This window comes from Galendromus occidentalis, unplaced genomic scaffold, assembly GCF_000255335.2.
Source record: "Galendromus occidentalis unplaced genomic scaffold, Mocc_1.1 scf7180000077496, whole genome shotgun sequence".
NCBI lineage: Eukaryota > Metazoa > Arthropoda > Arachnida > Mesostigmata > Phytoseiidae > Galendromus > Galendromus occidentalis.
In genome coordinates this window covers 150,117-174,767 of record NW_003805484.1, presented here as the reverse complement: position 1 = coordinate 174,767, position 24,651 = coordinate 150,117, and the positions used below count along the sequence as shown (strand labels likewise).

General features: G+C 51.2%; 3 protein-coding genes and 1 long non-coding RNA gene across 4 annotated transcripts; 2 read left to right on the top strand and 2 right to left on the bottom strand.

Moving 5' to 3' along the window:
- Positions 1-3,899: 3,899 nt before the first annotated feature.
- On the top strand, positions 3,900-5,473 carry LOC100909277 (uncharacterized). The gene is made up of 3 exons (XR_001951217.1): positions 3,900-4,102; positions 4,410-4,547; positions 4,660-5,473. It is a non-coding gene; the product is annotated as an uncharacterized LOC100909277 (long non-coding RNA).
- A 2,372-nt stretch (positions 5,474-7,845) lies between these two features.
- Positions 7,846-9,443, bottom strand: LOC114828391 (uncharacterized). Its single transcript, XM_029112350.1, has 3 exons — positions 9,409-9,443; positions 8,248-8,431; positions 7,846-8,115 (listed from the first exon to the last, which is right to left on the bottom strand). Exons 1-3 carry the CDS (start codon positions 9,441-9,443, stop codon positions 7,846-7,848), a joined length of 489 nt encoding a protein of 162 aa, XP_028968183.1.
- A 556-nt stretch (positions 9,444-9,999) lies between these two features.
- cold (coiled) lies at positions 10,000-10,437 on the top strand. Its single transcript, XM_003746392.1, has one exon. The coding sequence runs from the start codon at positions 10,000-10,002 to the stop codon at positions 10,435-10,437; it is 438 nt and encodes a 145-aa protein (XP_003746440.1).
- A 2,923-nt stretch (positions 10,438-13,360) lies between these two features.
- Polr1A (RNA polymerase I subunit RpI1) lies at positions 13,361-24,487 on the bottom strand. The gene is made up of 16 exons (XM_029112355.1): positions 24,171-24,487; positions 23,853-24,061; positions 23,383-23,756; positions 22,967-23,264; positions 22,707-22,859; positions 21,244-22,536; positions 20,923-21,137; positions 19,948-20,812; positions 19,634-19,801; positions 18,796-19,342; positions 18,563-18,712; positions 18,084-18,247; positions 17,743-17,945; positions 17,367-17,523; positions 13,615-13,807; positions 13,361-13,488 (listed from the first exon to the last, which is right to left on the bottom strand). Exons 1-16 carry the CDS (start codon positions 24,337-24,339, stop codon positions 13,361-13,363), a joined length of 5,286 nt encoding a protein of 1,761 aa, XP_028968188.1. The 5' UTR covers positions 24,340-24,487.
- Positions 24,488-24,651: the final 164 nt, after the last annotated feature.

The following is a 24,651-nucleotide window of genomic DNA, read 5'->3' as shown; positions in this document are numbered from 1 at the left end:
AAATGTTGGGGAAAAACTTCCCTCTATAGCTCGAAAATTTTCGTGACTCGGGTGAATTCTTTTTCCTCATTGGTCTTGAGCTCGAATCATCGGCGCGTCCTCGCGTTGTTTATTTTCTCGCCCTTCCGTGCGATGACAACGTCCCTCTGTTGTCGCCTCGGCCGAGTGTATGTATGTTCGCATCGTCCGCGCTTTGTGCACTCCGACCACGGCAAGAGTCCCCTATATCTCGATTCTTTTGTTTTTCTTTTTTCCCCCGGCATCTCAACTCCGTCGGAGCGGGGTGCAAAGCAAACTCACGCATTCTTCACATGGACACGTCCTGGTGGAAGCGCGCCTCTCTTGCCTAAATACAGTCCGATTCAATTAGTGTTGTACTCGAGCTTTGTTCTCGTTATCTTCACTCGAGCCTTGCTTGGCTGCTCGCTTAGTCGCACAGTTAGAGCTCTTCGCTGCAGATCTCTCCCGCTCATGACTAAAAGCATTCATCAACGGACACCATCTTAGTTAGACCGTGAAATACAAACACTCCATCTCGGAGAGAGACAACACGGAGCCAGGGGTGTTCGAATAAATCGAAGATATCCAAGCTCAGTCGGGAGCTCTCCGAAAGAGTCGAATAGTCTCATGAAAGTGTGACTTCGAGCTCGACTCGGGATTCCGCGCGTCATCTTGCGTCACCGTGTCCGCCGCCAGCGAGGAGTATACCGATGGAAATGACTCGATCCATCCCGCTCATCCAGAATCGACAGACGTAAACGTTGCTCAGATTGAGGTGGTAGTGGCGTCAGGTTCAGCACGCAAGTTTACTCGGCTCAGTGGACGGGAAGAAAAATTGTTTCGTAAACATTATGCTGATATATTCTGTGATGATCGCCACGAGGACTCCCGCGCTCACGAGATGAACATGTGGAAAATCTTGACTTCGAAATTCCCCGTCCTCTGACTGGGAGCACCGACATGCGACAGCTGTGCCGAGGGGAACTCTTCCTGCATGGACCGATTCTCGGCGTCCATTTATTCATCATGCGATTCCCCGAGAGGGGAGTCTTTGCCCTGGGACAGATGTGGGGAGCTACACTTTCTTCACCATGAAACTTCCCACCACCAGATTGTAGACCTCTTGAAATCGATTCAAGAGGAGCCGGGCATCACTCATTGCGATCGATTTGTCCTGCAGAAACATAATCCGATGACTGAACGCTTGGTGTCGTGAGACAGATCGCAGCTCCGGTCCGTTCGAAACGCTAATGATTCACGGTCCTCCGGAATCTTTGAAGCAGTCTCAATTCATCACGGGTTGATTGAATTGCCTTCGATTGCAGCGAATATGGATAGTTCGGGAGATACTCACGATAGTGACAGCTGCAGTATACGAGTTCACGAGTTTCATGCCGGCGTCTCTCGCGTTGTTGAAAATGGGACTTATAACATTTTCGGGGAGCTCCTTATCGAGGATTTCGACGATCTGAAATCAATGAGTCTAATCGGGAGACTACGGCCGTGAGGAGAATCGTCGCACCCGATCTGACGAGAACGGCGGTGGCGGAACCAACCTTCTGCAAAGATCCTTCCGAAATTCCGATATTCTTGCCAGCTATTTGAACGATGTCTTTGAGGGACGTTAAAACTGCAATAAACGGCCTTTTCCTCAAAATATTGATGCCTTGGAGGCATCCATTCAACTAATATACAAACATCCAACTATGAGTGATCACAAGGAATGCCTATGAATATCGAACTATGTGTATCCGGGTCTTCAAAAGATTTTTGCAGACAATCACATTCACTTGCGGTGATCATCTGGTCACGGCTTGTCGAATTCCCAGTAGACATCGTGCTTCGCGCCAAGGCGTCCGCAGCCACGCAAACGAGCGCTGTCAGTACGTATAGTGCTCTCATTCCGGGTCTGAAATCAGACCGCTTATTTTCACAGAAGGAAAGTCCCGCGGCAAAAGTAAGATAGTAATTCAACATTCTGCAAGGAAGATCGCGAGCTTCAGACTCGGAGCGCGATCCGTACCCGCTAGTCATGAGCCTACTGCGTCGGGAGCCTCCATTGAGTCCTTATATATGGGATGCGTATTTGCTCCAGGTCCACAAAGGCTTCCACACATCCCAGTCACGGTTTAATTCGGAATCAATGAAGAGCGACTCGGGACACTCCCGCGGATTTTTCGATGTACCCACAAAGGACTCGGAATGAACGACACAGGGAGATCCGGCGTTCGACTTGTCGTTTCGTAGACGAGCCTAGTTCGACGGAGTGGAATAGAATATAATTTATATATGGGACTCCGCTTTGAAAATTCTGGCGCCCGAGGAGTCTCTTTTCGCTGTGGTATTTTCGTTCCCAATGACGATTGCAACTCTTTGAATTCGAGATATGCGTCTCGTGATGTGTAGACTCTATTCGCTTTTCACCGGATATCGCCGACGAGACCTCTTGGAATCAGAGTTGAGTGCTTCAAACGAGCGGGGAGACACTTTCCGGATTGGTGCGCTGATTGTCGATCTCGGCTAGCGAGTGTCACGCGAACCTCAAATAATACTTGAAATTCTCATCGAATCGGCCGCCCCTCGAATCGACCACTGGTGTCTTGGAACGCGCGGGAATAGAGAACAAGACAAGAGAGTGGATGAATATATACAAGAAATTCACATTCGCATCTTTCGACGTCTGTTTGGAAGAAGCACCCAAGAGGTCAAGCTCATCCTCGCCTAGAGTTCGGGGAAGGGCTGGAGTCAAATGCGCCGCAATGGAGTTCTGCCAAACTCAGCTTATGACGACCAGAAACGAAGAGTCGCAGTCGAATCGATGCCTATACGGCTTATAACGCATCCGAGGAGAATTTAGGCACTGCGCGAGAAAATCGGTCCAGAGGTCAGCCGTGCAATGCCGAGGCGACTAGGTCGTGGGGAATGCAGAGCCTGTAGATGATTCTCGAAATTAGAAGGAGGAACAGTGGGCAATAATAAGCCATACACTGTTGGCCCATGTAAGTTCGATCTAGTTCTAAGGGTGTGCCTCTCGTCGGCTCCCAACAACTCAAGAGTAGATTGCCAACAACAACTTGTCCGGATAGCCGACAATTCGTCTGGAGGATTTTCTCGCTGTAGTCGGCGATGACTTGAGCCTGTTTCTCAGCGTTCAGAAATCACCCTTCACCTGCCCCCTCCACCTAACGGATGTGATCATCCTAGTCTCTGCAAAATAATTTTCCTGGGCACGGACCTCCCCGCAGGGAAACGACCGGCTCCCCTGCTGAGGCTCGGCATCAGATGACGGACAGAGAGTGACGGTTGTCTGTCCTCCTAAATCCGGGATTCGAGAAAATGAAGTAAAGGAACTCTTTGGAACGAGTCAGAACCGAAACTTGAGAGAGAAATACGGCGGAGACGTGGCTCTCGCGGGAGTCTACATTGTGGAGCTCATGAGCTCGCTCCTCCGTCCGAAACCCAGCTGAACTCATAGGCGCTGAGGGTCTCTGCTTCTCTGATTAGTATTTTCCCCTGATTAGTCCGAATATCGGTGTGGAGGTAGACTCCATCCTGACTCGGAATCGAGGTCGAGGACAGACAGTTCCCAGGGACACCTCATTGAAATCCTCTGGGAACCTCACAGCCGAGCCTCGGGAGACCGCGAAGTTAATAGTTAACCATCATTACATGCCGCGCTTCCTTCCCAGCCGCCTGGAGACCCTATCCGAGCGTAATCTCTGCTCTGCCCTACAGCCCTCCGGTGTGATTCGCCCTATCCCTCTCGCTGAGAAGCTCGTCGGAATGCTCATGGAAGTAACCCATCCTGTAGACACGTCATGAGTTTGGCGCTATGTATAGAGCAGACGTTTTCAGTGAGAGCTCAGCGCCCGGCGGGCTTTGATGGGAGAGGAGGAGCCGAAGCATGCGGTCAGCTGTTCAAAGATTCCCTGGATACTCTTGTCGTTCGTTAAAATCCCGCGCATTACTTAATAGCTGCTCAGTCGTTCGCTTTTTCGCTTCGAAATCTGGAGAATCGGCGCTGGCGGATAACTCCGTGAAATAATCTGGCGGTTTGACGGCACACGTCGATTGGCAACGAGCGCAACTGAGGGAAGACAAGGTCTGTATCAGCTCCGATCGATTCCACGGTGACGGGAGCAGCTCCGGTTGGAGGTTCGATACCGTCGATTCGGTCATATTCTCGGTGAAGAGGCGAATTATAACGAGGCTTTTATGGACATCTCCTATTCCTCGAGTTCCGATGATTTCAGAGCCGAGCTTCGATTCCACCGCGTGTCGACCGATCGGTGCGAGCGGAGGCAGCTCGTGACATCGAATACTAGACATACCTGCTCTCATAGATCCCGATTCACTGAATTCTCGGAAGGACTCGATTCCGACTGATAGGGAGAGATTTTTCGTTCAAGATGTCGAATCCGAACAAGCGGACTTTCTCGGTGAAAGAGAAGACATTCGACGGTATCAAGTCGACTAATGAAATCACCATGGTGGGAAGACGGATGGTTCCGAAAGATTTCCTCGACGCTCTTGATGACAAATGTCAGGTGAGCAATTTTATGCCAAATGACTCTTCCGGAGGAAACACAGTTCGGCCTCCGCTGAGGGCGGCTCTGAAAGGATTCGCAGTCTCCAAGAATCTTCCATTCATCTCTGCAGGTGCGTCTTGTGGACAGTCTGAACAGAACAATCTACGCACACTTGGCGCTCCTCCCTTTCAAATGTGGATCGAAGGAGTCCGAAATTCTGTGCGCCATCCCCCACCACTTCTCTAAATGTTTCCCAGCTGTCTTAGGCGAGAAACACTGGAATAGCCTCGTCGATAATGATTAGTTCCTCGGGTTAGTAGCCCAACGATCATCCACGCGAAATCGTCGCGCGAAAATCAATTGAGGACTCGAGTGAACTTTTCTAGCCACCGGAAATAGAGGTCTCATCAACTGTCGTTCATGCCGTTTGCAGCGTAAATGTGAGGGTTTAGGACGCCAGTACAGACATTTTCTGCGGTAAATCACACAAAACCTCGCTCACTTGGATCCCGCTCATTGGGAGTGAAGCTTGTTTTCGCACAAATAGAATTAACACAAGATCGTGATCGCGTTCCCCCCGGCTGAAGTCATCCGGGAGGCTTTGCCCGTATTTTGAGTCATCAAACATTCAAGCCGGAGTCCACGCTATAGGCGAAGCGCTCTCCCAGGGCGGAGAGGGGAATGTGCCCTGGTCGTCAACCTTTTTGCAGCGCAGGTCGAATCTCCATCCAATGCTGCATCCCCTGATAGACGAAACGTTGTTCCGAATCGGCCCCCTATGCCTTCATTCAAGCCCCCTCGGAATGACATTAAGCGGCATCATTGAATGACACGTAACCTCACCAAACCCGAACAAAACACTAGCGCTCGATTGTTTCCCAAATCATCAACCTTAATACCGAGCCGAGGCAAATTACTTGTACAATAAAGGGAAATTGTGAAAATTATTATTTCTTGGCGACCTTGTCTCGTGGTGAGCTCCTGAGTCAAACAGTGGAAGGATTGAGAGTCTTCGGTAAAGATTCAGTAAAATATTCTGGGACGAGTTCCGAGACAGGGTCTCCGTCGTGTCAGAGCGCATTTCAAGTCTTCCCGAACTGGACCCGAAAATTCGAGCATTATATCATAATACGTATTTTTGATACAATTATTACACATATTAGTCACTCAGGGAGAATCGTTTTTTAGTAGGTGAGTTTTTTTTTCTTTGGTGCAGCCGCTCGCAAAGGGGTGACCCTATGATTCTCGAAAGGAACTGCGAGTGCGAAAAGGGGGAGAGGGACTGAGGGGAAGGTAGGAGGAAAAGGTGAAAACACCACAAGAAAAATGCATTGACGCACTACCCAGAAGAGTGGGGAATTCAACTGGAGTGTGGGGCTCATGTACATAATACCCACTAAAAAACCTATGGCTCTTTACCTGAAGGGAGAGAGCGGATAGTGTTGGATTTCAAGAGTTTCGGATCATACGTTGGAGGGAAGGCATGAGGAGGAAAGGCATTCCATAGACGGGAAGTGCGGGAGTGCTCCGGATCTCCGACGGCGACCGTTCGAAAAAGCGCCCTATTCCAGTCTTCCTCGACAGGAAATCTCTTCCAGTTTTCGAACTCTCGGGATTAGTCACCACTTCCTCATTAGCTCTTACAGAAGTTAGAGCCAAACTCGACCCACAAAAAGGCCGCGAGAAGTCCAATTTATGCAGGGTCTCCTCTAAAAGAACAGGTGAGGAGCTTCAGAAGCCTCGATCGCTTTCCCCCGACGCGTTCTCCTCGGGACAGGGGCGCTTGGAGCGTCGAAGGCGGCCGTAGGTAGGGAGTCGGTCGGAGCAAGGAAGAGAAGGACGGATATTCCGGCTGGGGAAGCGAGGGCTGAACGAGTTGATCTGCCAAGCTGTGTGCCCCTGCGAATGAGCTCGGGAGCCTCCTTCGAAAGCACAAAGGGAGTGAGTATTCCCGGCAGTCCGCGGGGGATTCGCCGCGACAGAAGCAAAGCCAGTCCATCGAGGAGCGGATGTCCGAGCGGAAGTTCGGGCAGCGGTTCCGCGGACTGCCGGGAATGCGGACAACATGAACGTTCCATAAAACCTGATTTTCATCGATTTCCGAGCAGACACCAGACCGACTGGAGGAAGACGGCGCACGAAGAACGCCCGGCCGGCCAACCACGAAGTGACCTAACGGCACTCTTCAAGTCTTCTAGACGACATTCACGAGCGAGCGGAGGTCTACGTTTCATCGATAGGGAGCCTCCGATATCTATATGTGTATTGATCGATCAGATCTAGGGAACTGAGTTTCCGGGGAAATTGCGGGGGCAGGGTGTGGTTGTCATGGGGGTCTCTGACTGATGTTGCTCTAAGCTGTGTCTGCAGGGTCCGAGCTCCTAGAGATTCTTATGGGGGGGAAGGGGTATTCTGAGCGCATCCGTCGACCTGCGGATCGTGGACTTTGAACACTGACTTTCCACTCGAATGAAAATCACTGCCTGTGGAGCAAGCTGATTCTTTTATTTTGTCAAATGTCTGCAATACGATTCTCTTTGTCCGGACATGAAACATGAAGATCCTTATTTGAAAAATCCAAAGGTATAAGTTTCAACTTTCACCTTGATATTTAATTGGCATATGGGGAAGGTGTCCCTATGATATATATTTGTGATTTCTGCTCACGGAATCGGCGCAAAAGCGCAAAAAGACGTGTATATATTATCTCGTGGAATAATTATGACATTTTCAATTAGTTAGTCAGCAGACGTCGTAAGTCGATGCTCCTGACTGCTGTGTCTGAAGGCGGTGAATATATTATGATATCATCATTCAAGCTTATGGTGTCTTTGTGTATCAATATTGCAGTAAATTCGGACGGTTATGATGTTCATGCAAATATCTTCAACGATATCAACATCAACTACCGCACTATCATTCCAACCAAGCATCCTCTCAATCTTTCTTCCAGAATTAGGGAAATCGCGATACGCAGGCATACTTTCTAGATGGCCCCTTTTCCAGGAGTCGATAGAACTTTCTTCTCTGTCATCCTCCCAGACGTCTCATTCTCACTTCAAATGTAGAAAAATATCGGGGGTAAGTGTCTATCCATAGAGCCCTCCGCACCCGAGGCGAAAAAAAGACGCGCGCGAGATCAGATAAACTAAAATACGCCAACCCCCTCCGCCAGAAGGTGTGCTCTATGGCATGTGTTCCTTCCCCGTTTGCCACTTGTGAGCTAGCTATCAATTCTCACGCATTCACTCGACCCCTCGGCCGAGTCTCTACACTGAACCTGTTCTTCCGGAGAATGTTTAATCGAGCGCGAAATTCAGATTTCTGTCTGCCCGTACTTCATTCTCGAGGAGGTAGGTCTAGTGGGGGTGTTGGACCTGGCCAGGGGTGGAGTTATGGAAATCGATGATTGATTGATGCTCCTCGGTGGTGATGTCGATCGCGTCGGAGTGAATGTTCGAGGGGAACTGGAGCGACCCGACTTCTTCCGCGGCGTGCTCTGCTGGTGTTGTAATCGGATGGGCGGCGACTCCACAACAGGCTGGAGCCTGGTGTCGATGTCGTCGTCATATTGACTCATGGGGATCTGGAATGCGCATTCGAGAGGATTGGGACGAGCCTCGGAGCCCAGTGGACGCGGGAAGCCTAGGGCACATGATTCTTGAACAACCTCGAGATTACATCGCTATTGTGTTCCCGTTTGCGTTCGTTCTCTCACCATAACCTCAGCAGAGCCTTTGCGAGGGATTGTGCGCAGCGGCGAGCGAGTTCTCGGGCTTGGTCTGCTCCTGGATTTTCTCCGGAGTTTCGCCAAGGGAGGACACGGTTCCAGACCTCCGGGTAGTGGATACGAAAGGTACATGACGCAGTAGATCCCGTTGATCACCACAACGCCGAGAACCCTGTGAGGGAGAAAGAGAGAGAGACTTGGAACGAGCTTTGACCAAGTTAACGTCGTGCGGAAAAAAGAAGTCGGCACTGCTGAAAACGTCTGTTTTTCCTCAGAGCACTGATGGGATTGAGTGGACGCCGATGTTTCGGGACCATCAACGGCACCTAGGACCTCTGTTACGAATTTGCAGAAGTAGGGAGGGTGTTTTTCTCGCAAGCCGGCCGGCTCGGAGAGCTCGTCAGTGTGACTGCCCGCCTGCCGTTGATGCGGCGGTTCGTTGGTTTGAAACGAATTCCCAAGACTTGCACTCGTTCGAAACGACAATTCAATCTGCGAAATGGCCACAAAAGAGCCATTTGCGTGTTGTTTTTCACAAATTTTCTTGATGGAACGACAGAGGCAAAGTGTTTTCGGAGTGTGCTGCGATGGCAGCCGCGTCTTGGCGGGCTCCGAAATTCACATTTCGCCGAAGAGAGAATTGTACATCACTGCGAGAACGAATGTCCGATGTTCTATGTGGAATTCGATTACTGGAAAGAGACGGCGGCGGCGACGGGCGATTCAAAAGCGAGTCTTTCTTCCTTTGTTCACGTTTCTCTTAGGTGAACCAAAGGCGGGGCTTTCAGCCCCGTCGACATTAGAACAGGGTTCAGCAAGGTTCCTTTCTCTGTCGTCGACAATAAATGAGAAACCAAGTTTTTCATTTCAGTCGACATTCGAAAGTGGAACAATAGTCGCATCGGGGCTCCGAGATACGAGCGCTGAGAGAAAACCCCCGCGGAAAAAAGAGGAGCGCTCTCGGGGATCCCATATGGATTCGACTGCGCTAGCTGAGACGAGTTCGAGATCACTCTGAAGATTTCGGCCGATTCTCCCGCGGCCTGACGGTAGATCTCAGCTATGGAGCGGCGTGTCGTTCCGAAGGGGGGCTACTCGACACCCGCTCCACCGGTGGAGTCATTCGAAAAGCTGCCTTGAGGAACTTACATGACACACACTAAACAGTAGACGTAAAGTTCCATGACGACCTCCTTGAGAGCCGAAATCCGGCGGCTCGTTGACGTAACCGGAGGAGTACCTGTCTTGCGATTCCCGATGTTTTGTATTTGTGGGAGATGCCGCAGAAAATTTGCTCCGCTTCCGAGACAGTGACGCAGCCAGAGCGATTATTCGGCAGCGTTCCTGAACTCAAATCAGATCGGAGCTCGGACTCGACTTCTGATGATCGGCGTGGCTCGTGGAAAATTACGTCGCCTCCAATATTGTCCCGATTTCCGAGTGCTTCACTTTGCCAAATCAGAAGTGAGAGCTATCTTCTTCTGAGGTTCCGCGCCACCTCATCTGCAGCGTTTGACGGAGCGGTCGCCGTGGCAACCAAATAAACGTTGGGCCCCTTCTAGCGTTCTGTGTCCCGTTCTGCTTGACACCGAATCCCGGTTAGTGACAGTGCGATTCGCCTCGGAGTCTCAAAGCGGGTTGTCCTCGCGGCCGAGATTTCTCCCAGCAATCTCGTGGTGCCGAGCGGCACGGAGCGAGAGCTCGAACTTCACCCCTGGATCCGAATCATCGCCAGCCATCATGAGGATTCCTAGTGCCTTAGTCACCACCGTTCTGGGTGCTTTCCTTGTCCCCGTGTGCTTCGGTCTCGAGTGCTACATCTGCACGAACCAAGACGAGAACAACGCCAAATGCACATCGACCATCCAGTTATGTGAGCCCCATCAGGACCGCTGCATGACAGAGGTTCGGTGGGGCTCGACGCCTTACTGGGCTCCGACGGGCGAAAAACAGTTTTACGTTTCAAAATGGTGTTCGAATCAGACCGTATGTGAGTACACGATCCGACGCCAGTCCAAGAGATGCGATCGGATCTGGTACAACGATTGGGAGTGCTCAGAATGTTGCACGGGAGACAGATGCAATTACTATGTGACTCTCGGAGCTTCCGGTTTGAAGTCATCGATGCATTTACTCCTGGGGTTTGCGGTACTTGCCCTGGTGATCCGCCGCTCATGAGGGCTCTAGCACTCGCTTATGCCGTGGATGGACTGCCATTGTAAATATACAACCTCCCTGATTGAAATCTGTATATAACGAGTCTCAGTGGAAAGCAGAGACGGACATTGTACCATACATAATAATTTATCTGCCAATCAACATTTATTTTCCTACTACAATTGAATCGTATTCCGTGTGTATGTTCGCACTAGTCACAAGTATGAATTCAGGAAGCGATTGAATGGATTTACGAATAAAAAAATCAACCTCATAATAAAAATGTATTTTCCTGAGTGAGTAAGTCCGCCTATTTCATAATCGGATCCATCCATTGCGAATCGTCGTCGAGGACGGAGGCGTCGGACGGGACACTCAGCTCCACGAGGGACAGAAGTCAAAGCGGAGCCCTTCTTTCGTCTCCAGAGGCGCTTGTTGGAACAATGCTCTTCCACCGAGAGGGCATTATCACAGTCGATAAAGCTGGCCTGTCTGTTCAGCCAGAGTTTGAAACGGATAGACGGGATCGTCCGGCATTTGAACGAATCTCAAATTACGAATGAACTCAGCAGGGACGTCTGGCACGGGAGAGTTTATAAATATTTCTAATGGGGGCGTGTCAGGATTCAGAAGTTGCATTCCCAATGCATGCAGATTCCCTGCCGACAGTTCATTAGAGCCATACGGATTTTAATGAAATAAAGTTTGCATTCGAGCTTCCCGGCAGCACGAGTAGACGTCGACGATACTAGTTGGTCAGCCCGTAGCGACTCGCGGTCGAGCACGGGGGCTGCTCGTTTTCAATTGAGCCTTTGTCATGCTCCGTGAACGACCATTAGCCGGACAGTCGGTGCGTGCCTTTGGCTCGGGTTAGTACGACTTCTTCAATATGTTCATTACGCCTTTGATGAGATCTACGACGGACATCTGACCCTGGGCTCGTTAAATGCTCGTTAGGCATTCCCGCCGGTCTCTCATTTCGCCGGTCTGTGTGTGAGTGCTTGACGTGCTCTTCACCAAATCAAAATAACAGGTCTGTCCGAATCGAAGGTCCTCGCGGCCATTATCGCTCCGTCCGCGACGCGGGCTATTTCTCCGTCCGAAGTCGAGAGGTACAATCAACGAATCGCGCCAAGACCGCGAATTTCCTGTCGGTGTCGGCTCAAGGACAGTGGGCCTGATCCACATCCGTTGCATCACTGAGAAATGATTCACCTCATCACCGAACGGAGTACTATCGTGATATTCCTTTGAAGGCAAGGATGACTTTGGACCGGCAATGAGACGCTGCAACGGGCTGAGAACACCAAGGGCTGCGACTGGGACTTCAAGCCAAAACTCTTCGTAGTGCAGATGTCCGTCGAAGCCGGGCTCCGAATTCCTCGGGGGACAGTTTTTCGGTTCCGAACAGATCAAACTTATTGTGACGCGAAAGATTCGTCAGGGCCTCGGATTTTCGCTACGTGGATGGAGCATCGGGAATATTCGCAGACTATTCATTCGTCTGAATCTGACATTAGCTCACGATCTCTTGGATTTCTTCGTGATGACAGCGCGATGGATTACCCTTTCCCTCACCGAATTCAATCTATCTCCATTCGATTGGTCGATCGTCGATCGAAGCTCCCACCACTCGACTCCACTGATACGTTTTAGGATTCGAGATGCGTGTTCAGACCTCGCGAGGGAAAACCTCTCTGTAGAGCGCGGAGAATCCATCTATACACTCATTTTCGAGGTCAATAAAACACTCCGAGGATCACGGGGAGGTAAGGATGGAGTCTCGGCTCCGGGACAGCTCGGAGCTGCGATGAGTCGAGACATCTCCGTGACAACTCCGTTCGAATCTTCTCGGTCGCACTCCGAGCTCATGTCTCGAATACCGCACAGGGAGAACTGACTCGGGATCGGGTCGACCGGCTCAAAAACACAACAGTCGACCGAGTTCCCGACCGTATCCGAGGAACCTATAGAAAGAAACGCTTGCACAACGAGTGAGCGAGCACATACACCCTAACCTCGGTAATTCAAGACCCCTTAGCTCTCCCCATAAAAAAGGGGAATTCACATCTTAGGGAGCTATAAAACCGTGATGAGATACTTTACTGAGAGGAAGAGGACGAGAAGGAAGAAGAAGACCAACGCACGGAGAGGAATAAGAGCGGGGTTGGAGAAGAAGCGCGAGGAAGTCGACGATAGAGTTGACTCGCGGCGAAACTGGAGGGGATTGAGAGAAAAGCCGAAAGAGCGAGGTATTAGCCCTAATGTTAACAGACAATACAAACCGATGAGCCCGAAGGGAGCTACAGAAGAGATAATGGCTGCCAGCCACCGCTGTCCGTGGTGTTCGAAAAGCTAAACCTAGACGAACGCGCTAGTCGGCTAAGCGTGCCGTTCGCTCGTTCGCCCCAATAGCCAACTCGTGGAATTATGCCGCAATCGCAATACCCGGTTGCGCCGTCGAATTGCTCCTCTACGAACATCCGTGAAGCTCGCAACACTTGACAATGGGAGGACAACAACAGAGGGAAAAAAATAGTCCCGGTCCCGAAGTCCCGAACCTACAGATTAGATACAATGGGTGCCATTCAGATGAATGCTCAGGATGTAAGTGTGGCCATCGGATTTTATTGCCGCACGATGTATTATTTTTATATTATTGCAATCGTCCTCATTATCTAACGCTCGGCCGTTCACAAGACATGAGTTAGATGGCCGTCCTCCTCTCCCTGGTAATCGTTGACAAGAGACGGAATGGAAGAGCACCACGGGATATTTTAATTGTGTTTTATTCAAAGATCTTCTCAGGTCCCTCAGAAAAGGAACTCGCATTCCAGCTCTGTACAGCGTGACCGTCATAAATTCGATCCGTTTCCGCGATGGCGCAGCGATTTGCACCGACCCCGACAGTTCCTTGCGTTCAGATGAACATAAATTATGACGCCTACAGTCCGAATTTATTGTTACCTCTATGCGGAATGTTCCCTAACATCTCACAGATGCCGGTTCCCACTCCAACGAGCTGGCCCATCACGAGACTCGATGATGGGGATGTGAGACGGTCGGAGAAACCTGCGAAGAAAAATAGCATACATGACTCAAATCGGAGACTATGCGGAAGGCGTGAATGGTTCTTCTTTGCTCCCGGCGCGAGCAGGACCGGGGAGAGCAGCGGAAGTTCCTTGCGGACGTACTCACCGAGCAGCGCTGCGTTTTTCATGAACGAGCACGTAGTCTCGAAACTCATCTGCTGCAACGGTGAAGCGTTGTTGCCCATATGGATCCTGTTGAAAGCCCGATATTGGCCATCGAACGTCATGTAGTCGGCAACCAAACTCAGATGGCGAGGGTCCACTTCGATTCCGTACACTCCGAACACGGAGGTCACTTCCTGCGAGAACGAGGAAAGATGAACGAACGGAAAAAAGTACAAATAAGACAAACTCCAAAACGCAATTTCCTGCGAACGCGTCACGTATTCCCGCCATATGTCTTTTTCCGTTTCCGAGTTTCGGTGCGAATGGCCGCCTGCCTGCCTTTTTCTCCCCGAAATCCTGTGCCGTACCACGATGCAAATGCACGGAGACAGCCGGGGACTTTCGACAGGGCGACCAACTGACCAGTTCGCCGAGAAACCCTCGACCAGAACTCGGAAGCTCTTTAGGCCTGAGTACAATGTAGACAAACGGCCGAGCAGCTCTAGGACTATGGAGGGTATTTCGTGTTGTCGTATACGATTTACGCCGGAACAATTAGGCGGCGACAGCGGCGACCGAGCAATTTGTCTCCATAAAATACAGATGACCAACGCCATCTGCATGCGTGCGTGCTCGCATGCGACTTGGCGTCGTCTTTGGTTCGGCTTAAAAATTCCCCTCGACGAATGCGTCTCTGTGGCGGTCAGCGACTACGTTCCAGCCTCCGGGCGGGAGCGGAATTACAGCTGTTGCCTATAGTGACGTTGGTGCTTCAAATATTTCACTCGATTTTTTCTCCCCGTGTGAGCCCGCGCAACCCCGACCCACAGCCCAAGCTTCATCATAGCTCTCGGCTCCCGAAGCATACTCGGCAAGTTCGCTCTCATGGTATGCTTTCTCCTTTCCTCCTCCTGACGGCTGCCTCCAGTCCAGGCACTGAATCCCGTGTTTCGGGCTCGGCTCTAAATGTTCCAACAGCAGTAGCAGCGGCGCAGCGCCGGCAAAAAACCCAAACGACCCTTGCGTGGTGTCTTTCCTCGTTGCACACCCACACATTCATTCTACTGTATATACTAGAGCACGCGAATGCGCGTTAAGAGAGCGTACTTCACTCGTTTGGTTCGTGCTAATGCTAGAAGGGGGAGCGAATATGGTGAGACGGGTAACGATAGGTCGCGAGAGGAAGAACTCGTTCCACCGCTGCGTGCCCCTGGGCCGAGCATGAGCGGCCCACTCGTAGGAGGGATGAATGGCTGGCGGGCAAATCCACCTCTGGATTGAGCGGAGCTATGATATTATTCGGTCCTCGCTCCTTGCTCGTTTGAATACTTCATTTGCTCATCCGAACGCAGCTAACCACCGGTCGAGCCCACCCAGCTAATTTGGAACGAGCGCTCACAAGAGCTCCACGTCCGCATCGCATCTCGTAGGGACGTCGATCGTTTCCCCGTTCCGCCAGATTCGTCGATGGAGTCTCTCCGACGCGGATCGGCTCTGAGCCGTCGCGCCGGCCCAGTAGACGTCGTTTCCGACCGGTGGCCGAGCGTTCCGTGAAGGGAATTCCGCGAGATTGTTCTCCGAAACAAGACAGATCGGGAGCATCTTTGAGAAAGGCCAAAAGCCAATTGATGCAGAATTTGCTCCGACAGACATCGAATGGCGCGACATTTCCACATTCAATAAATAACAAGCATCTCCACAAAACTTGCCGATAAATCAGGGGTAATCATCCGCTACGAAACGGCTCCACCTCAATGACACCATCGCTGTCGCCCCGTCGCGTTCTGTTGTCGCCGTTTTGGTCTCGGTCGTAGCCGCCGCGCCGCTGTCGATTCCCTCGGCGCTCACGGAGACGCAACCCGCGGCGCTTGTGAGAGGCAATACAAGAATAGGGAAACATGGGGCGCATGGGTAATTCCAAAGACTGCCAAAAGCCCGAGAGGAGCGGAGAGGCGCAGAATCGGTGCCCACACTCGCCAAAGGAATCTCCGAAACGACGGAGGAGCTCGACGACGACGCGGCAGCGGGAAGAGGCGGCGAACTAATCGACCAACCCACTCCGAGCGGGAGTTGCTGCCTCGCGAGAGAATCTCCAAAATTTTCCACTCAATAAGTTCCTATTCGAATTTGAAGACGAGTCTTCTCGCAGATAAACGGCGGGGTCTTCGGCCGCCATCGCTCCTCCGCTACAGACGGCCAGCTTGTCGTAGCGAGGGCGGCAATTGAACGGCCGGCCATTCGCGCCGCTCCAACAGCTTCTGGCCCGGCATCCATGCCTCTCATTCATCGCTCTTTTCGGTATGCTTTATCTTGCTCAGGCTTCGCAAACTTTGTTCAAACTCCACTCGGGAGTTAATGGACGCATGGGAGAACGGAGTTCTCCAGTCGCCGGATCGGAACCGCAGGCCCGGATGGAGACAGGCGGCTGTCACTCCGAAGAATCTTGATCGATTTCTCGGAATGCAGGATTTTAAGCATAAATACCCGATGATGTTCGAGTTTCGACCGGAAGGAGGTTGAGCGGGGTGAATCTCGCCGCGGGGGAATCAGAAGCCTCGACGTTTCCGTGGATGGACGCCGGGGCCTTCAGCATCGGAAGGGCGAGATTACGGTGATTCCCCGCCAGAGACGAGGGATAAAGGATGAGGATGAAGCGTGACTAAAAACTGGGGCCGTTCCTCCTGAATAAGAGCATTCGAAACGAGCTTCCCTCGGGCTTGGAGGAATGAGAGAGCGCGGAGCCACAAAAGAGTTTCGGAAATGACTCGAGAAACGGGATCTAATCCCGCGCAGTCGGACTCCTAGATCCTCGTCGAATTTCCGTCGTGATGCGTGTCTCGCGACAGTTCTCTCGAATCTCCCATCCTTAACCTCTCCCCGCGTTCCACGGAAAACGGACTGAAATTTTACTTCTACCGTCGCGGCGGAGCTCTCACAACCTTCAGAGGATTGAGCAACACGCAACGAGAATGACGGACCTTCTCATACCGCGACAAGCAGCCTTCACGCCCCTCTTGGAAAATTCGGTCTTCCTCCGGAGCTTCGTTCAACGAAGAGCTGTTCCTCAGCGAACGGAACCTCCGGATTTCTCCGACTCGAAGCGGCTCGTACTCCGTTCTCCAAGGACACGGGAACCGCGTTCACGGGAAGTAGCCGAGGACTGCCCGAAGGGCAGGGAGCTTAAAGGTTCCCAAGACGCTCCCCGGATTTCTCCCAGAATATTATCCGACCCGCATGCGGAACTTGTCTGATTGAGAGCTTAGAACCCAAGCCGGGACGATCGAATACCGAGTGGGGAATCATACGTAGCGACGAGACAGGCTGCATCGGTGCGAGGGGAACAAGTGGTCGAGAAGGAATACATTTCCGATTGCGGCCATCCGCATAGAGCACTGTCCGCTCCAAGAGCCGACTTGTAGACATTTTCCAGATCGAACGTTCCCGCCGGTCTGGGTCTGGACAGAGCTTGTTTACGCTTCAACCGCCTTGTGTACCCACTCAAGCCGTACATATACTCAGGTCGTTCACCTTTAGGAGGGTGGGGCTACTAGTCATACTCAGCTAACTGGTAATGGGGAATTTTTAGCGGTAGGCCGGCTCGCCGAAACTTCCCGTCTGATTGATTTCTTCTTCCTCAGAACGCACGAGAAAAAAAAACGCCTTCGCGCTGAGGCCCCTCGAGTTTCAGCGGGACTGGTTCAAACAGTTTCCAGATTCACTTCCGAGATATGTCTGATCGATCGAAAACCTCACCTTGACGATGGCTCGAGTCGCAGCTTCGATGCCGAAAACTTGCGAAATCGCATAGATGTCGTTCGAGTAGATCCGTCGCATATCGATGATATCGTCGTACTTGAACATCTCCTGGAAGTTCACCCCCTCGGTCTGCAGCATTTTCCCACAGCCCGACCTGCAATGGGTCCCGAATGGAATTCTAATTACTCGGCGTCTACTTCGCTCTCGAGGAATCCTCTCTGTCCCCGATGACAGCGAGGGTCGATCAATCTTTCGATGGATGAAACAATGCCTCTTCTCGAAGTCGTGCGCGAAGAAATCATAAATTAAAATACGCCAGATGAGGCGTTCGCTATTGGCGAGCAGAAGAATGGCGTCGAAATGGTCCACTGACCTGTCGTCGTTGTCCTTGACGAGGAAGGCTCTCGAAATTCCTTTGACGGAGTGCAGCAGCGAATTTTTAATTTCCTCCTCGACTAGACTGCTCATATCAAACTTGGAATTTTGCATTTCCAACTGAAAGGTCACCTCACACCATTCCTCTCTCTCCGTATCGAAGTCATAGCCAGTCACCCACGTGTGATAGTTGATGACATTCTGGAATTGAGATGGTTTTTGGAAAGCAGCCTTCGGAGCCGATCCCCGGTCTAATTAATCCGTGTCACTCCAGCATGAGAGATTATTCCGTATCACTCCAGGATACGAAATTATTCCTCTCTTCTAAATTGAACTCACATTCGCTCGGAGCTTCTTCTGAGCTTTCAGCTTCTTGTTCTTGATCCTCATGACCAGGTGTTCGCTGCGCGAATTGTTGGCTTCCGACTCGGATGTCTGGGGATCTTTGGGTCGAAGCTCCTCGAGAGTCGGAGCGAATTCCTCCTCGTCGATTCCCTCATCTTCTGTATTAATGGGGAAGTAACATATGTAAGTATGCATGCATGCGCGCGTGCATTTATGTACGTTTGTATGTATGCTGAACGAGCCTTCGAGTCGCATACCGAATTTCGGACACGACCCGACTGGCTGACTCCCTCGGGGCTTCCCGGACGAACTCACTAATGGACTAAAGGCAAAATATCCATGGCTGATATCGGGAAGGGCTCGGAGTCATCCGCTGCCATTCGAGCGATAGCTCCCGGGAGGAATTGAAGTACGAGATTCACTCGGACTCGAGTAAGGGAAAACGCAAAAAGCGGGAGAGCAACGCGACTCACCGTCGGATGATTTTTGATATTCCTCCATTTCGGGCTCATCGTAGTCCTTGTCGTCGTCGTGCTTCTCTCGTTGGAACTCAATATTGGTTTCTCCTTCGGCACCTTCGTCATCACCGGATGAATCTCCATCGTCGTCCTCATTGAAATTGACTCGTTCCTGCAATCGAACGGGGAAGTATCGATGAGGAGCAAGCGATTGCTGCCCGAAATTATTCCTGGCAATCGAGCGCGACGTCTAGATCCTCTCTCATCGTTGAGTCTCTCGTGACCTACCTGCTCTCGATCGTCGTCGTCGTTGGCAGCGGCTCTGGAGACCCGCGATCCGACGTCAACCATCCGCGCGCTCTTGACTAGCACCAGTTTTTTCCGTAGAGCGTCGATTAATTTCATCACGAATTTCGTTTCCATATATCGCAGGATTTTCGATGGATTCGTGTACAGCGACTTCTTATAGGCTTTGAAAGGGAGGAAATCGAAGCGAATCTGATATACTCTGAAGTTCCGTCCTGGAACCGAAATCTCCAAACGTTCGGTGACGGTAACCGATTCCAGAACCTGCTGAAGGGAAACCTGAGAGATTCCAACACGGAGCTTTTCTGCGCGAGGCTCGACCGAAGCGGCTTTTTTCAGATGCAAATTCATAGACGGGGTCGAGATGTTCTTCGACGCCACCATTAGGATTTCACGAAGTCGAGGAATTCCCAGCGTGACGTTCATTTCGCCTCTTCCGGCGAAATGGAAAGTATTCAATGTCATCTGCGTCGAAGGTTCTCCGATACTCTGTGGATTCGAGAGGGACTTTATGAGTTGACCGACTCGGATAATCCTCGGTCCAAAACGTCGGAAATTCATCTGAATGAGCGATCGATCGAACGCTCGATCTATTCGAGGATGGATGTCTAAGCCGTATCTGTCCGAAGCGGTAATGTTTTTCCTCGCATCGGTCATCAGAGCTGATTTCGCTATTCGATCGTCAAGTGGCCTCTTTGCACATAATCTGATGCGGAGAGGCGTATCATGGATCGGCGGCGTGAAGAGCCTCTACAATTGGATCGTGGCCAAAAAACCCACCTGGGCGGCGAGCAAGCCAACGGGCTCACCGGCACAAGTCAGAGCTTTCTGATAGATCGAGTACAACATATCCCGAAAATCAGAAGGCTCGAGCACTTTGACTTCGTGCTTGTTGAAGTTATCCGTCAACAGTAACCTATCGGGATTGACTGCAATGTAGTCCTCGATCTGTAAGAGAAGCAGGAGCTGAGCTTCGGGGAAAAAGTTCCGGCGGGGAAATCTTCCCTGACTCGACTCATATCGGGAAATCGGGATCCTGAAGCAAGAGCTTAAAAATTAATTTCTCCCTGGGTTCGTGTAAGGTCTGGACTCACATCGTCGTGCAATTTCTCTCCGAGGGAACCGAGGTGAAGATCCGGTCGGAGAATACTCGTGAGCGGATCCATAGGAGCGACGACCTGCTTCCGGAGCTGCTTGCGGTCTTTCTCGTTCAGCGCGTAGTAGGCCCGGATCAAATGGGACCTGTACATGGGTTGACCCGTGGTGGGATCGTTGTCCGGGTAGGTCGCTTTGAACTCGGCTTCGTTCTGGATGGAAAATACCGTGAAGGGGCTCTCACGTCGACGGCCTTTGGCGATCTTCCGTTGGTATCTTGCCACCTTGTGGGTGATCTTCTGTAAAGCCTCATTATCGGTGACCGAGCGTGTCTGTTCAATATGATCCGTATCGATCAGGGCGGGCGCGTTTCGTATCAGCGCTGGGAACTGTTTCCTCTTGAGCATCTGCAGTTTCAGGATGTCCAAACCGTCTTCGCCGTATTGAAACTGGATCACAGAACCATCCGAGTCTCTGACTGTTTGATCGTAGTTCACCATCAGTCCCTCGAGATGCTTGATCAGACACCTCTGGAGGTATCCGGATCTACTGGTTTTGACGGCGGTATCGACCAATCCTTCACGACCGGCCATACAATGGAAGAAGAATTCCTGCGGACGTATTCCGGTCAAGAAACGACCGTCGATGAATCCACCGGCACGCGGAGAAGTATCATACGGTTTGAAGGACGGCAGGGAGCGACCGGCTGCGTTCAACGGCACTCTCCGACCTTCGAGTTCGATTTGTCCCAAAAGACACGAGATCTGCATGCAGTTGACCATCCCACCCTTGGCTCCCGACTGAACCATCAGTTGCAGATTGTTCTGCGGGAATCCCACCTGCAGACCGTCGGGCATGCAAGCTCTGGGAAGAGAACTCCTCGATTATGAAAGAGCCGACGATAGGTTTTGGCGCAGCGAAATACAATGCGCCTGGAGCCGAACTGAATATAACGCTAGACGGCATGAACTCACTTGTTGATATCATTGTTGATACTGTCGGTCAGCTTTTTCATCGAGGCATCCCAAACCTTGAGGAACTTGTCCTCGCGGTTCAGATGTCCCGCTCTCAGCTTCGACTTGACTTCCTCCGGTGAGAGCTCATCGTTTTCGGCGTTCAGAGCCTCTAGAGCGACTTTATCTCCTCCAAGTCGCCTACGTCGCATGATCTTCCTCCTTTTACGGTTCGCCTACGGCAAATGAATCGGTTTGAACATATTCCCGTCAATTTTTTCAAGGCCAAGCAATTCATCACGTACTGATTGGAATTTCGCTATTTTCGAAAACAGCGCTTACATCCGGTGTGACGAGGATGTCCTTGATACCGAGGGTGAACCCGTGGTACATCTGCAGGTAATGGGTATACAGTCGAGCGAAGCCACTGAGAACCAGAGAAGACGTTTCGCCACCGTACAGCTCGTAGCAAACGTGCACCAATCCATATTGGCTCGGCCCGTAGTGGGCCTTGTCTAGAACTCCGCACAGCAGTTCACCGTCACGTATGACAACCAAATCTTCCGCGAGGTGGGGATCGAGAATCGTGTCCGTTCTCGGCCACGCTTTGGCCGGGACCTTGGTCTTGCCGTAAACGGTCGGCGGGGGAACCGCGGGTGGAACGCAATTGAGGATGATGGTCGACACGATTTGTTTCCCCGTCCAGAGCGCGACCGGTTTCCGGATCGCTGGAGGCAACGTCAGGATCTTCCGTTCGATGAAGGTTAGAGCACCGAAAACCAATTTCTGATAGTCTTCCCGATTGAAAAACTTGTCCCGCATGGTGAGGATCGTTCCTCCGATCACATGATCCTGGATCAGACCCGAAAGGGGAGTCCCGTCCTTGGGGACGAGATATTGATAGTTGACGCTAGCGATATTGTACGCTTCGGATCTGGCTAATTCACTCTGTGGCAGATGAGCGTTCATTTCGTCACCGTCGAAATCAGCGTTGTAACTCTTGCAGTTCGCGTAATGCAGACGAAGAGTTTTCTCGTCTCGGAGCACACGCGCCCTGTGCGCCATGATCGACGGTTTGTGAAGAGTCGGTTGACGATTGAGGAGCAGAGCGTCTCCAGATTGTAGGTGACGATGGACGATTTTCGTGGCGTTCTTCAACGAGCCGTCCGGATTCGGTGTGAGGAGAGTTTTGGCGATTCCCTCGCGTTTAGTAAGCGAAGCGACGTCGAGACGAATTTTCCTACCGTCTTCGAATTCGACGGACAGAGCGCCTGGATACTGGTCGGGCCCATTTATGACGGCCCTGCGGAGCTGGTCAACGTTCCTCGGCGTCACCGGTGTGGGGTAGGAGAGTTTCGTGGCGAAGACCATTGGAATGCCGATTTCGTCCACATTAATGTATGGATCGGGTGAGATGACCGATCGCGCAGCGTAATTCACCCGTTTACCCATCATGTGTTTACGAAGGAGTCCGGCCTTCTTTTCTAAAATTTGTTTGACACCTGTTTTCTCTTTGGAGTTCCTATCGAGATCGCTGTCATAGAGAACGTTTATTCGGACTTGAAGTAGTTTCCAGTGATGGTGGAGCTTGATGGTGAGATCCGCTCCTGCCGGTTCGAGTGTGCTGACGTTCATCTGGTGGAGAGAATTTCTGCTGAGAAGAGATAAATGTAGAAGATCGACTCTCTTTGGGAGCGAGTTTCGTGTCTGACAAATATTTAAACGACTGTGAATCGTCATCGTATTTTAGTTGTAATCAATTTCTTCTGGAAATACCATAAATGCCTCGGATCGGCTGATCCTACCTTGAGAATTTCCATTTTCTGTTCTTTAGGCCCGTCGGACTCATTCGCTTTCATAACGACCAGGATGTCCTGCAGGTCATGAGCTGTCCGAACCACTCGGTTGAGGCACGTGGTTAACTGGTGCTCGTACTTCCTACCATTCATGAAATTGCACTGTGGGAAATGTCATTGACGTGAATAATAATTCCGCGGTAGTTCCGCATTCCACGGAAAATCAGAGATCGGGACCGATGACAATCTTCGTCGTCTTCGCGACTAACCGGACGGAACTTCGGCGGACTTATCGCAAGAACTTCGATGAAAAACAAATCGGTGGGGTGTTCGATTCCTCGAGCCTGTGCCTCTCGCATGGCGCCGAACAAATACCCCAGGACCGTATGTTCTTTCAACCAAAGCTCTCGCAGGTGTTTCCTAGCCTGCACTGCGGTGAGAAAAGTCTGCGAACCACCTTCCACATATTCCGCTTTGAGGAACTTCCTCTCGTCTTCCTCATTGAGGACGAGCGTATCATCTTCGCAGTCGTCCGGCTCTTCGTTGTATAGAGATTTGCGCAAAATCCTGCAAGAGCGATCGGGATCAGCCTCATCCAAAACTCACAGAGACACATGCAGGTGTGCTGATCGAAAGATCGATGAGAGCCAAGAATTGGGGGATTCCACAGTTTCGTGCGGCTCACTTTTCTACGTTGCTCGTCGAGCTCGGCTTGGAGGCTGTTTTACTCGAACTGAAAATGAATCGAGCCACCTCCTGCACTTGGATGTTTGTCTTTGTGTCTCCACAAAACGAGCACTTCTTCCGAGCCCTCATCAGATGTTTCTGTACGAAGTTCTTGACGAGCGTGTGCTTCATTTCAACCACGTTCTTGACGTCCGCCGCGTGACGCGGATCATCGCCGGTCAGCTGTTTGTTTTCGAGATATTTCTGAATTTTCCGTCTCACTTCACTACCGATATCGTTCTGGTCACATTTTTGTGCGGTCATACAATTGATGACTTCGGTGGCCACCTCTTCGATTTCCCCAGCGATCCCCACGAGACCGTAGTCGAGCACCTGGTGGAAAAAAACGCCATTTGATATTTCGACCTCAGAGATTCGGAGACGATCATCATGTTCGATCACTGCAAAGCGTAGGCTGCGAATACGGACCTGCATTTGCGCCAATATGAGCTGACTTGCCGCTGGTGGTGACAGCAATCTGTGGCATGAGAGACAACTGCCTCGAAGGAGTTTGTGCAGGTCTCTGAAGTATATCGGGTTGAAAGCGGGAAGGGGTAAAGTAACGTGACCGAGATGACCAGGGCAGTGCAGTTGAGACAATGAGCAAGTATCACAGACCTCGTCTCTTTCAAGAGCACCTACGATAGGAAGAATTTGAAACGGAGGGTGACGGCAAGTTGGCGAACAGTTGAAAATAATTGATCACCTGTTTCATTTATATTTTCCGTTATTTTTGCCTGATCTTACCCATCCGGGAATCGTACAGTCCCCCTCTAGTGGGGTGTCCAATGAGGTCAAAAGTCTGAACATTCGTGATTTCCATAACACTTTGCCTCAGAATTTCCTCTGAAGACATTGTAGTGAAGGAAAGATTCGTCACCGCGCTGCAGATCGACATCGGATCCACTTCTCCCATTTTGGCACTTGCTTGTGAGCTCTAAATTTCCAGAGATGAAAGGAATATCAGATTCAACACTGGAAAAATTCCTCCATGCCTCGTCGCTCGCGTTCCGAGGAGCTCTAATCACGCGGAATACAAAACACTATCACCACGCGGAGAAGCAGCACGTGAAGAGGGGCGCAGAGAGACTAACTTTGTAAACATTTGAAAAGAAGATTGTTTGGGAGAGGGCTCTGTTCCGGCAAGGAGGCGGGCAGTTTGAACCGTGGTACCTGGCAGTACCACACCGCGGGGCATCTCGTCGCCGAGCGAGTATGCCGGATAAAC